The 14,310-nt window shown below is 40.0% G+C and overlaps 1 protein-coding gene across 4 annotated transcripts in view; it reads left to right on the plus strand.

Moving 5' to 3' along the window:
• Window positions 1-13,825, plus strand: part of USP48 (ubiquitin specific peptidase 48) — a 66,475-nt gene extending 52,650 nt beyond the window's left edge. For all 4 annotated transcript variants that reach the window (XM_061184779.1, XM_061184780.1, XM_061184781.1 and 1 more), the window contains exons 22-27: window positions 1,016-1,120; window positions 4,771-4,926; window positions 8,580-8,705; window positions 10,281-10,329; window positions 12,526-12,552; window positions 13,617-13,825. In XM_061184779.1, coding sequence (XP_061040762.1) covers window positions 1,016-1,120; window positions 4,771-4,926; window positions 8,580-8,705; window positions 10,281-10,329; window positions 12,526-12,552; window positions 13,617-13,639 — 486 coding nt within the window. In that variant the 3' untranslated portion in view covers window positions 13,640-13,825. The remainder of the gene's footprint in view (window positions 1-1,015; window positions 1,121-4,770; window positions 4,927-8,579; window positions 8,706-10,280; window positions 10,330-12,525; window positions 12,553-13,616) is intronic.
• Window positions 13,826-14,310: the final 485 nt, after the last annotated feature.

The raw sequence follows: 14,310 nt of genomic DNA on the forward strand, positions 1-14,310 counted from the left end.
ACGGGCCTAGTTGCTCCGCAGCATGTGGGATCTTCCCAGACCAGGGCTCGAACCCGTGTCCCCTGCATTGGCAGGCAGATTCTCAACCACTGCGCCATCAGGGAAGCCCCTAGAATTTTCTTGTATCTTTTGTACCTATTAGTGCATGTATATATTGGTATCTAGTACAAAATAGTATCCAATTTAGGTAAATTTTTATTATTATTATTTTTTAGTTTGATAGCAGAATTTCATCCATCCTTCATTTTCTCAGTCTCAAGGAGCATTGGGACTCCTGTCTGAACTTGAAAAGGCTTGACGATCAGTGTACTAGGGAAAATGTAGAGCAACTTTGAACTTCTACAAAATAACTTCTACAAAATGATCAATGTAAAATCTGATAACTGTTCTGCAGAGACCGCTTAAATTTATGGCGAACACATTAAATACAAGAATAAATCATAGGATAAGAACTAACATGTTAAAAGAGCACAGAAAAGAGAGAGAGCCCTTGAGTCTTCATCCTCTATCTGGTCTATTACCCCACCATTGAAAAAGGTGTGCCTCCTCTTGATAAAGGTGGCCAGTCAAAGCCACACAGCCGGGCTTCCCTGGTGGCACAGTGGTTAAGAATCCGCCTGCCAATGCAGGGGACACGGGTTTGAGCCCTGGTCTGGGAAGATCCCACATGCTGCAGAGCAACTAAGCCCGTGCGCCACAACTACTGAGCCTGTGCTCTAGAGCACGTGAGCCACAACACCTGAGCCCGTGTGCCACAACTACTGAAGCCCACGCGCCTAGAGCCTGGTCTCCACAACAAAGAGAAGCCACCACAATGAGAAGCCCGCACACTGCAACAAAGAGTAGCCCCCGTTCGCCACGACTAGAGAAAGCCCACGTGCAGCAACGAAGACCCAACGCAGCCAAAGATAGATAAATAAATGTATTAAAAAAAAAATTTAAAAAGCCCCACAGCCTCCATAGCTCGCCTTCCTAGGGTCTGACCTACTTTTCTCTCTTTTCCTGGCACATTCAGGTGATGAAGGATTCAGCTCCAGAGCTAAATGTGAGTAGTTCTGAAACAGAGGAGGATAAGGAAGAAGCTAAACCGGATGGAGAAAAAGATCCAGATTTTAATCAAGTATGTGTTGAAGCTGCTCTTCATTGTTACACCTTTTGCTGTTCTGAGAGCAGTCACTCTAAGCTCTTGGACATCTATGCGTAGCTTATGTAGGATGTTGGTTCTCAGGACCCCTTTTTTCCCGCTTTCCTGCATTGGGTAGCATGCTGTAGCTGTCCTGATTTCTCATGAAAAGCCATGGAGTACATTACTCCAGAATTAATATGTGCTATTAAGCAAGAAAGGCTAAAATATACTGAAATGATTCAGTTTTTACCTGGAAAGAAAACTTAAACTAACCCATATCTTGGTTTGTTGCTTAATCATGGAATCTTTATGTATGAAAAAATTATTAAACTCATATTCCCTGACTACAAGGAAAACACACAGTAGCCTTTATAATATTGGAGTTTATAGAAGAGACTTTTGGGTCTCTAACGTGTTAGGCAAGTGACTAGAATCAGCATTAGTCTTTCATTTTTCTTCTATTAAAAATTACCTATTTTCTGTGTATTTTGTTATGGTATTTCTACCCCCTCTCATTTTGTTGCTTGATTATATTCTGCATGTTCACAGTGATATTGGAGAAAAATGTCAAGAACAGGAAATAATGTGGGAACATGTTTGGTTGATATATGATGTAGATAAGTTTAGTGTCTCAAAAAGTCAGACCATTATACACCAGGATATTCTAGATTTACCTTATTCATGGCATTTCTACTCTAATTAGAATTTAGCTTTAATTAACTAATTAGAGATATTTGTGTTCTCTCTTTTCTGCTAAAAAATAGTGTAGTCGGATTACGGTTAGCATCCTCCCTGAAGGAATAAAAGTGATAAAATGGCCATCTGTTGTATCTGCTACAGAGCAGAGATTATCTGGGTTTCTTGGCCCCTCTGTGTATATATACTGATACTGTTAATTCATTTTCAACTGTGATTAAGAAAGTCTGAAAAGCACTCTTGACTTGAATCTTGGTCTCCCTGAGGTAAATGTTACTTGTAGTTTCCCAACTGGCATAAAGAGATATGTCAGCATTTGTTGACTTTAAAACACCTGTGGAAGAACAAAGTCAGGCACTTTCGCGCACAGCCCTGCTGACAGTGATCAGCCACTCCTGCCAAATTTGTGTTTCAATCCCTCAGCATTGGAGGGCCCCCTTGTCCCAGTGCTAACCAAATCCATACAGTTTATAGGGATGTAGGTTTTCAGTTTTATGGGGATATTTTCCTATAATAAATAATGCCCTCATTAAAATTTATGTACATGTATGCCTTCTGTTCCTTGGGATGGTTTTTGAGATTATTGAGTTAAGTAATATGTCTCTTGAATAGGAGTTTGCAAACATAACAAACCTTGTTTGTTGTCGACTTGTTTTATGTTCCCATCTCCTCTACAGTCCATTTTTCAAGTCAGATCTACAAGCTAGTGTATTTGCTTTTTCAGTTGATACATTTAAAATAGAAGTGTTTGTGTCCATCTTGATTTAGGACTCCATTCTCTTTCATTTGCTTGGCCGGCAGTACCATGGTAGTTTATTGGTAGTTTATTTATTAGTGGGAGTATGGTTTAATAATCAGTTGGGAATCCCTATTCTTCTGGTAAACTTTGTAAATAAGTTTGTAAAGCTAGATATATATCTGTGTTCTTACTGTCCTTATTTCTGTCATTTCAAGCTTTACTTTTCAGCCTAAGAGTTATTTAGAAAACTTTTTAAAACGTTTTCAAGTGATTTAGATTTTTGGGAAACTTTAACTTTTTTAATGTCTAGTTTTACCTATTGTTGTCATACCCACAGCAATTTTTAAATTGCCGTTCTGTTCCTCAGCTGCAGATGACAACAGATTTCACTTTTATAAATACGATAGAGAATATTTGTTGGGGAACATTGTTTTTTATGACATAATTATTTTTTGTACTTTGAATTTTCTTTTGTCTTCCTTCTCATTGTTGTATACTCTAGAATGTTTTAAACATTTTTGTCTTGCAAAAAAGGTGTAACCTTCCTTTTTGAAAAGAGTAGTTGGTCCCAGAAGAATGTCAAGAGTTTTCAGAATGTCGGCCTCCTCAAATCTTTTCTTTGTAATACGTTGCACTATCTCAATACAAAGCTTCTGTAGTTGCTGTTTTAAATCCCTGTAATATAAAATGATGCATTTCTATTTGTCCTTAATGGAAATGAACAAATCCCCTTTCCTCTTTTCTCTAAGCTAGATCAACCCACTTCCTTTGACTTTGACCTTATCTACAATTAAGGTTAATAATGTACCCAGTATTGGATATTACTTAGGTAATTGAAAGCCTTCTAAAACCAGTGGACTGCTTTTTGTCAGATAAGTTGGATTTAAATTCTGTGGATTTAAAAAAAAAAAAATTCTGGGAAAGGCTTTTAGACCCATTAAAATATATATCTTGCTTAATGCTCAGGGCTTTGTTACTTGGTTGTGTTTTATATTTTAAAGTAAAATTTTAGGTTGTTGTAGATATTTTCCCTTATATTCCTAATTGTGAAATTTAGGTCCAATTTCACCTTTTCTTTAATAGTTGAGATTGAGAAAAATGTGTCATGAATTTTTTTTAACTCCCACGTTGTTTCTTATGTTAGAATCACCTGTGTGCCTCTTTAGACGCACAGCTAGAGCTGAATCTAGCGTTGTGCAGCACCTAGCCAGTGGCCTATCACCCTGAACAAATGCTCTTCTGTTTACCCCCTGATCCTCTCTGCTTTGTAAATCTCTGGAGCTCCATTGATGATGCATATGTGGCATCTGTGTCCATAATGACCCCTAAACTGCTCTGATTATGCACACCTGACACTCAGTGACAACTACGGAAACTAGAGCCAGAGCCTGGGGGTTACCTCATCCAGATTTAATTAAACCAGGGGAAAATATTATTTTAAAAATCTTGTTTCATTCATTCCCTGTCCTGGTTAGCAGAAGAATCTTGACTGTTAACCTCTTGATGAGGCATTTATTGGAGTATTGTAGAAAGATACTTGGTCCTCGTCTATTTTTTTCTTAAGACTAGTACAATATATATTATATACCCATATGTATGCCTGTACTTTTTGCTGAACCATCTTTAGGTAAATTGTGCACATCATGGCATTCCACCTCCAAGTTCTTAAACCAGCTTATCAGTAAAGACAGTGTCCTGTTTACCCAACCTCAGATTTCTTCACCTATCCCAAATGTGTCTGAAGCAATTTTCCCTCCTCAAACCAGCATACAATTAAGATATGCATTGTTTTGTATCAGTTTAGACTGTTATCCAGAACAGTTATCCTGCCTCTGCACCCCTTTCTTTCCTTTTTGACACTAAGTGGATTAAATTTAATAATCTTAAAAATTTTTCAGTTTATCATAATTGTGTCTTTCTAAGGTCAAACTTATTTTGCTTTTAAATCTCCTTTTTATAATACATACATTTTTAAATCCTGGAGCTTATATGCAGTTAGAAGTGTATTTTACTTATCATTTAATTTTTTCAATTTTGTCTGAGCCTACTAAGAACCTCCAGCGAGTTCCTATTCACTGTTGATATTGAATTTCAAATGGTTAACAGTCTGATAAATAAATTGCTTTTGCTTGCCTGATGAACTTTATGAGCACGGGTCACAGTGTGGGTAATTTCAGTGCTTTCTTTTTTTTTCGGATCTTTATTATAGAGCAACGGAGGAACAAAGCGGCAAAAGATATCCCATCAAAATTATATAGCCTACCAAAAGCAAGTTATTCGGCGGAGTATGCGACATAGAAAAGTTCGTGGTGAAAAAGCTCTTCTTGTTTCTGCTAATCAAACATTAAAAGAATTGAAAATTCAGGTGAGGAAAATATAGCATTTGTTTAATTATGCTCTGAACTTGGAGGACCTTCACAAGTTTCTGCTTTGCACCTAAGTATTAGGCCATTGAGAGAGGGCTTTTTTGAGTTTAGAATAATGCTTGCAGGGTCACCAAATTAAAATAACTCTTTCTTTAGAAAGAGTTTCAAAGTTTTCAAAATTAGCCAAGAATCTTTCTGTGAAGATGAAAAGTATTTTGGGGATTCTGAAAACTTGAGCAGGTTCTGAGTAGCTTTCCAATAATAATGAGAAATGTTGAGAACCATTTAATTTGTTACGTGTTGAGGTTGTTCTTTTTGAAGGTTCATTTTAGATTGTTCCCACTCTATCCCCCCCCCGCCCCCTCCGTTGCTTTTGCACATCAACGCAGTAGATGCGTTATGAAAATGCCTCATGATATTGTTGTTTGCTGGTAGCAATACTAAAGTACTATAAATGAGCATGCCAATGGTACATCTCAAAACCCAGGAAAAAGAGGCTGATAAATTCAAGATGTACATGAAAAAAAATCTGGCCCCTTGTCTATTTTAGTCACTGATACAGATCCCAAAAGTTGACCAAATTTCCCTCTTTGCTACTTTCATGTGGCATGGTTTACTGGTTATGCATTTTTCCTTGTTGCTAATATTTATCATTGTAATTGAGGCAAAAGTATAGGCTTCCTTTGAGGGTGTTATGTGTTCCAGATTGTCCCGGGAACAGTATTTCCCTTGGTTGAACCCATGGCTCTGAAAATAAATGTGTTGGCATAATATCTTTACTCTGTTATTGTAGCTTTTACATCTGAGAAAGCTTGTTTCTATCACCGGCTTTCTGCCTGTCAGTGGTAAACCTCGAACATTCAAAACCTTTAAATTACAAAAAGAGCCCCTGTGGATAAAGACATTTTCAAAGCCTATGCTGCTTTTTATTGTGGACTACCCTTTTTAAAGAATAAATCAAAAGTCAGCAGAAATAACCTCTATCTATGAGCATGTTACCTGCACAAATGAGTTGCTAGAAGGCAGCAGCTATTCACAGGAAACCCCCCAAATGTGCTCTCCTTGGATGGCTCCTTTGCCGTGTCCCTCCTCTCATCTCCCATCCTTGCTTCGAGGACCACTGTGATCTAAACAGTCAAAAGAAAGGGCAGTGAAGTGTAATTTCCCTTCACTGATCCGTGGTGGTAGCTTTGAAAGCTCCCACTAGACGGGACCTTTTTGCCCAGCAACCTGAGCATTGTTGGAGCTTGTGGTGGGCACGCATGTGATCCTCAGCCAGTGGTGGTGGGTGACTTTTTAAGCATGTAGTGCATTTTTTTTATGTTTCATGGAGCCTGTCCTCTAGGGTATACTACATTTCCAAGTTAATAGGATGGCAACTACACCCATTTATAGTTGCTTAATTCATCCACCTATGAGGCCATAAAGTACAATTTATCCATCTCCTTTCTCAGAATATGCTTGGTGTTTAATTGTCTCATTCCATTTTCCCAAAGAGGGGTTTTGAGTGGGTAGTATTGCTTGCTTTAGAAAGGAGGAAATTTTCCTTATTTCACTTTCCTTATTTCCTTATTGCATTTCCTTATTTCAGCCACACACTCACACCCCCATGGCAAGCAGCATGGAGCCGCTCACCTTGTAGGAACAGAGTTTTCATTGTTCCTGTTACGCCCCACAGATCAACAACGCTGCACCCGCTTGTTAAACAGACCTATAGAATGTTAATTCTTCTGAAGCATTCTCCTAGCACTTACAGTTTATGAATTATTATTATACAGGGCACAGGCCTCCATGCCTTTGGCCTGTTCCCTCATTCTGAAATATCGTTTTCTCCTCACTAGTAAGCACTGTTCATCTTTCACAACATCTTTTCTGCAAAACCTGTCTTGGCCTTCAGTTACACAGCTAACTGCTCCTTTCTATGTGCTCCGCTAGGAGCATTGTGTACTTTCTGCCACCATCTTCACTGCTTGGTTTTGTCCTCTGGACCTCTCCAGGGTGGGATTATTCACTTCTATATTTCTAGTACCTAGCACAGTAGTCAACACATGGTGTAATAAATCTTCATGAGTTGTTGAATGAATGGAAATGTCCTTGTCTGTGCGCTCAAAATATAAAGTATGAGCCTCCACCCCTCATTGATGGAACTCGTGTCTAGAGGTATTTGCAGTTGGTCCAATGTTGTGTGGTGGTGCAAAGACCCTGTGCATCCCACTTAGGCGTGTGAACTAGCATTCCTACAGTCATGCAGCTCTGACATTGCCCACATTAAGTTGGTATCAGACACTTCCTCTGTAACTGTGCTTTCTTCTTCATGGGTCATATTTACTAACTGGGGCTGTTGCCTCTGCCTGATGCCCGTGTGCTGGGCTGCCTTCGGTAGAACTGTCCTGTCAGTACTTCTCACGTACCAGAAATAGGCTCATTGCTTCATAGACAGATCATTGATGATGTCAGTGCACCGTAGCTACAGATCCCTGTTTAATCAGTCTCTACTTGCTTCTGAGGGCCTGATGTCCCTTTGAGAAGTCCAATTACGAATCTGGCCTAACAGTTAGGGAGGAGGCCAGTGTTGTTATCCTGTTGTTATTTTCCTGTGTACTGTTATTAAAATCACTTTTCTGGTCACGGTCTTCCCAGCTGGAAAGCTCTTGGGCCCAATTATATACACAGTTGGTTCAGGGCTGCTTGTTTTGTCTTTCCAGATTTTTCAAAGAGTAGAGGAATAGAGTGCATAAAAGGGTAGAATGGTTTCCCTGTAACATGGATATTGGTGTAATGAGATACATGTAATGGAGCATATTCAAGGAGTATGGAACTCAGTTATGCAGCATAATAAAATGAATACTCTAGAATACACCCAAGTGAAGAATTAGAATGTATCATTGAAGGGTACCTATGTGTGCCTCCCTGAGCCCAACTCCTCCTTACTTCGCACTGGTATTTACTCCCTGGACGTGATAAAAAATTTTTCTGAATTTGAAAACAATGTTTAAGTATTATGCACAATAGTCTTTCTGAATGTATTCAATTTTTAAGACTTGGCTAGAACTGGGCTGGAGTATATGGCCCCTACCCTTAAGAAATTCATATTCTGGTCCCTAGAGGCAAGACTCGGTCTAAGAATATGTGACAGGCCCGATGGCTGAATTTTGTAGTCCCGGCTGCTCACTAAGGGGATCAAAACGAGAAGAGTCCAGATAGCCTTCTGGTTAATTTAGAGATGGTCTTATGAAAGAATTTGGAATTGACTTGGTTATTAAAACGATGTGGAACCTGGGCATGATAGGGGTGACAGTGACGGCCTTGCTCAAGCCTTATTACCAGAGGAGCTGTCAGCCCAGCCCCACCTTCTGCTCCTTTGTTTTCTCCGCACCACGACCCGTGGTGAGGTTGTAAGATGCAGAAGACAAGGTCCTGTGGGTATAATTGTCTCCTAATTCTCTATCAGGCCTCCTAAGAATGTTCTCAGATGTATTGGGATTAGAGTCTCAATAGGAATTTAGCAAACGAGCTGACTGTAAACTGTTGTATCTTTTGTATTCTGAAGTCTTTTATTTCGCCCTCAGAATCTATGCATTATTTCTTCAAATAGGGTATAAGTCTCAGTATTTTGCTTTATACAAACTTTGTTTCTTTTATATTGGCACAGATCATGCATGCATTTTCAGTTGCTCCTTTTGACCAGAATCTGTCAATTGATGGAAAGATTTTAAGTGATGACTGTGCCACCCTCGGAACCCTTGGCGTCATTCCTGAATCTGTCATTTTGTTAAAGGTAGGTAACAGCTCTTTACCTGAGGGATTCTAGGGATTCTCATGTGTAAACTGCGTGCAGTGGTGGTTACCGTTACCTCGGGTTCTCAGCAGGGTGTGGTAAGAAGCTTCTGCTGTGAGTTTTGCTGACCTCTACATTCTCCATCTCTGGGTGAGCCATGAGAGACTTAGAGGAGGTCACAACATCATTGGGTCTTGTGGGGTTTTAATAATTCTTGTTTAAAATAATCTAGATTTAACCTCCTCCCTAACTTTCGAATCAGCGAATTACTTAACCATATTTCTACTACTAAAGCATCTCCACCTTTCCTCATAAGTACAGGAAACAGACATAAGACACAAGGCTTGGCCACAATAGTCAAAATACTTTTGGTTGGCTTCATGGGATTCTTGTCCAGGGTATGGAAATTGGCTTTGGGGAGAATGGATTTAGGAGAGGTAGGTGTGTTTTAGAAAGTAGGGGCTTCTGAGACTTTGTCACAGAAGAAGAATCATTGAACCAGCCTCTTTAGCCCAATCCTGCCCTCCCTCAGGGCCTGATTTTGTCACTTTCCTTTGCCTCTTTTGTTTCTTTGTGGCTAGAAGCATGCCCCCTGCATGATGTGATAGAATATTTTTCAGGTTTTGAACTGTGAAATATATTTTTCATACCGTAGAGCCTCAATTCTGATCAGATAAAGTTAGGCCCTGGAAATGGTCATGCAGACCCATATCTACCCCTACACACACACACACCTACACACCCCTCATCCTGCTACCTACCCCCTGGAAATGACGATGCAGGCCCATATCTACCCCTACACACACCTACACACACACACACACACACACACACACACACACACACACACACACCCCTCATCCTGCTACCTACCCCCTTCCTGTTTGCTTTTCTTGGAACTGTAGGTTCTGTGGAATTATTTTGAAAGCCTGTTTGGTTTGCTGAATCCTAAGGACGCCGTCTAAAATCCTAGAAACAGCCTGTGTAGTTAAAGCGTTTGTACTTCACGTGGGCAACTAGAGTCCATATTGGTCATTGTCCTCTTGGCCCTTGCAGCTAATCCCACCGCAAGCTCAGACTCAGTGCTGGCTTCTGCCTTAAAAAGGACATGGGTATTTTTTTCTTGATGTTGAGGAGGGATGAAAATGTATTTTTAACCTAATTGGCATTTTTAGAGGACCATTCTGACTTGATTTCTGCCAACTCACGCTGTCATCACTGGCACCTTAAGTCATATCAATTAGATCAGTGTTTAGTAACCTCAGGGTATCTGAACCTTTCTGCATCTAAAGGTATTTGAGGAGCAGGAAAACAGTGCCACATCCAATGTGCAGTCTGTGCAGTTGTCAGGGTATTGAGTCTAGACCCACCATTGACAAGGCATCCTTTGTTAATCCTGGACATTGCCAGCTCTGGCTTGAACCCTGTTTTCCACTGGACAGTGTTTGTATTTGTGTCTTGGAGCAACACACTGGTGGGCTCGGGACCAGCCTTTCGTGTGAGGTGGATGGGACGTTATCCTCCTCCTGGCTTCCACTCCCTTGTGGTTTTGAATTGTCTTCGTTTGTTTTCTAGGCTGATGAACCAATTGCAGATTATGCTGCAATGGATGATGTCATGCAAGGTAAAGACCAACTTGTTTTGGGAATTTGTTGAGGAACTTGTTAAAGGAAGGTGGGATTATAGTTATTGATGCTTTTGTCTACAATGCTTTTACTTTTAAACTTGAACAAAGCTTCTACATGTTAAGGTAGAATCTTACATTATTGCTCTGAAAAGATCATAGTAAGAATGATATCTATGAAAATTTGGAAAGTGGAGAAAACAGTACTAATTAATTAATTTACCATAGGAAGCAAATAAATGTAAGCCTGCAGGTGAAAGAGGTCAACAAAAAGCAAAGCTAATTCAAATTGCAGAGCCTCAGACAGACACAGGAATTGGATGCCCTAGGTGCCTTTGAACGTAAGAGTGGGGTCTAAACCTAAAGGCAGGTTGGAAGCTGTATAAGAAGCAGTTAGACAGCTCACTACCTTGCAGATCCTCACAGCCCTTCCCTCATGTCACTGCCTCTTCTCAACCTGTAGAGTTTGTTTCAGCTCTTTGAAGAAATTAACCTAGAAAGGTGATAATGAGGCCCATTACCTACCAAACAGGGAGACCACCCACCAGCTCTTTGTTCAAATACTGGCAGCTGGAGGGAAGGGATGATCCTCTGGGGAAACGGGCAATTCAAGAAAACAACCTACAAATATTTTTAAAAAGTGGTTTGTCTCCCAGGTACCCTTGGGTGAAGCCCACCACTGCCCACCGAACAGTTTTTAGGCATCTTTTTAGTACCTCACACTTAAATAGGTGGAAATGGACAGCTAGAGAGCACCAGACAGTTGAGCAAAGAGCATGAAACCAAAAGACATCAATCAACAGACTGAAAAAAAAGGAGCCCAGAGAAAATAGACAACACAGGAAGCATAAGAAAGCTTAAAAATTAACTATAAACAATACGAGAGAAAGAGCAAATAGTCTATGTGTAAGGAACATTCAGAGAACAGAAAATAATTCATGAAAATAAAAAATGGGTGCACCAAGGGCCTGGTACAGTAAAGTACAGATCTAGGGATAAGAAGACCCTAAAAGCATCTAGAGGTATAGAAGGAAAAACCAGACACATTCACAGGATGAAGAGTCAGAAAGACAAACTAATGGACCAGTGCCCACAAGATTCTGAGGAAAAGTGAGTTTGAATCTAGAATTCTATAACTAGATAGACTTTATTTTAACATCACACTTGATGGCTCTTTGAATGTAAGGCCTCAAATTTCTCTCACACACCATTTGCCGAGATACTCTGGGAGGGTGTGCTCTGTTAAATGAGAGAGTAAATCAAGAAAGAAGTCAACAGTGGAACCCAAAAACAGGGATCCAACATAGGAATAGATGCCCTAGAAGCTGGTGAGGGGGAGATTCCAGGACGGAAGCTCTGCAGCAGGTGTTGAGCACACCCGATGCAGATTGGAGCGGTGGGATGCAGGCTTTGGCACAGGATGTCCCCTGGGAAGAGTGGAAGTGACAGATGACTGTCCTGAGGTTTACAGCTCTTTCAGAGTTTACACTTGAATTGGAGATAGTACAGAGAAAATGAAACACATAAATAATGCAGCAGTTACCAACCCCAGAAAGACACAGTCATACCAGACAGGAACTCTAACCAAGGTACACCAGGGAGGTCAACTGTGAGCAGTGTTACGGAATACAAAATAATGTGAACATTGGAGATTAGCTTAACAAAAACTGTCACTGTGTCAGGAGGATGGGTTCGGGGGCAGGTGGTATGTAAGAGGTGGTAGAAGAACTAAATTTTTATCTTTCACTGAAATTATTAGATAGTATCTAAAATTATGAATTAGCAATATAAGCATGTTATTTAGAAATACGGAGGTTAAATACCAGAAGTGGCTGCAAGGGCTGAAAGTGGTTTCTTCTAGAGTGTGGGAATGGGAGGGGGAGGGGGAGAGAGGGCGATGGCCACATGGTTTTCTCCGGCCCCCTGCCCCCATCATGCAAAATGTTGGCTCCAGTTACAACCCTTGTTCTCCCAGTATTTGTCTTTTGAGTGATGCATATGTATTGCTCTGATAAAAATAAAACAGAGAAAGATTTTCATTTGATTATTATCTATAACTTCAAAGGTAATGTTTATAGGTGAATAAGGTAATTAAAAGTTATTTTAAACTTTTCGTCTTTAGGCATTGAAGTGAACTTATGACTGTCGGTAGTGACAATCTTTTCAATTTGGAATTCTGTTTTTTTTTCCTTCCAGTGTGTATGCCAGAAGAAGGGTTTAAAGGTAAGTTACATTTGTCACGTTTTGTTCATGAATGTCAGAGTCATACTGTAATTTTCTATTAAAGTGAAGCCTATGATTTGATTTTAAAATTTAATTCAATCTGAGTCTCATGACTGAAATTAATTTTAGTTAAATGCATTTTTTATTCAAGCTTCTTCATTATCTGTATCAGCACTCAGGCCTCAGGGCCTCAAATAGGGCCTGTGTGTTAGACGTATCTACCGCCAGATGTCCATTCTGCTTTTTCTTTCTCATTTCGGGGGGAAGTTGGGGAATTAGCTAGTGGCATTTTGATTTTTATACTTAACCTTTTCAAGTTCCTCCTGTCAGTCCCATCTTAGAGCAAAACAGTTTGTATGTAACTGATAAGAATTAGAGGAGAAGAATTTGCTGAATTATATTAGGTTCAGTGAAAAGGTTTCATTGATCTATTTAGAATTAGGCATTTCTTGGATTATTACTTTAAATGGATAAACGGCAGTGCCTCCTACTACATCTTGGCCACTATAGTTGTGCACATAGTCGAATCCAGACCTTTGACATTTACAGATTTAACTGTTGCCAGTTTGATTCTTTGTGGCCTAGTCCAGAGGTCCATGACAGGTTGCAACTTTGCCCAAGAATGAGGTTGAATCGAATACCAGGGGTTCTTTGCTAAAGCGAACAAGTGAGCCCAGCTACTGGCCTAAATAAAGCCTCCCTCTCAGTGCGGCTTTTTGTCTACACGTTCCCACTACACAGAAACTCCTGATGTGGTTAAAACAAAACAAACAAAGCAAAAAATTCCTTTATGAAAAATGGCCATCAAATGAAAGCATCGGTAAAATCTGATTAACTTGTGTGAAGATAACTAATAGGAGCCGCATGGCTTTCAACAGGAATGTGCTTTAGCTGAAAACCTGGAGTCTGTTGATATTTTTTCTTATCCTTCAACGTCAAAAGGCTTCTGTGCTCATTTATTAAGTTGGATATTCCCTGTTGGTGATGCGTTCTTGGCAGATGGAATATATGAACTCTTACCTTGCAGTTCACAACTGTACCTCCACATGTGTTTCTTTTCCCAGGTACTGGTCTTCTTGGACATTAATCTTTTTGAACATTTGCTGACCGCTAAGAAATGACCAGAAGGGAAGAGGAGTTTGACATGTTAGGGCATTACAGAAAAAGTGGATTTAAGAATTAAACCATTACATGACTCCTCCGCAAGGCAGAAAACCATTCAAAAGTGACTGTCCCCAAATGCCTTATGTCAAATAAAGCAGATTGCACTGAAGGCCATCAGACTTGAAGGAAATGTTTCAAATTTTATATTTAAGGGGGGTGGGGGGGGGAATGGGCAAGTAAAGACTGAAGAAGTTTAGTAGCAGTATCAGTAAATCATGTTTACATATGAGATTTATAGGCACGGGAGGGAATAAAGTTCTGTTATATTTCCTTGCTTGAGTTTCATACCAGATGCATTCATTGGTCCATAAAGGATTTGTATCACAGGAGATGGGACAACATTCTGCTCTGAACTAAAAGTAATTCTTTAGAGACATAACCTGCTTACCAATACCTGTCTTTGATTCATATTTTACTTTCAATAAAGCATGAAAGTGAAGAACTTGCCGTAATTGTGGAAAAGTGTCTTCAGATTAGATTCCTCTCCGTGTCGGCTCCAGTGCACCCGCCTCACATCCTGCCCGCTGGTCTCTGACTTAGTGCTGGGAAAGGAGGGTGCACCTGCGTGTCTCCTGCAGTGAGCCAAGGGATTGT

The sequence above is a fragment of the Eubalaena glacialis genome, chromosome 3 (genome assembly GCF_028564815.1).
Source record: "Eubalaena glacialis isolate mEubGla1 chromosome 3, mEubGla1.1.hap2.+ XY, whole genome shotgun sequence".
Lineage (NCBI taxonomy): Eukaryota > Metazoa > Chordata > Mammalia > Artiodactyla > Balaenidae > Eubalaena > Eubalaena glacialis.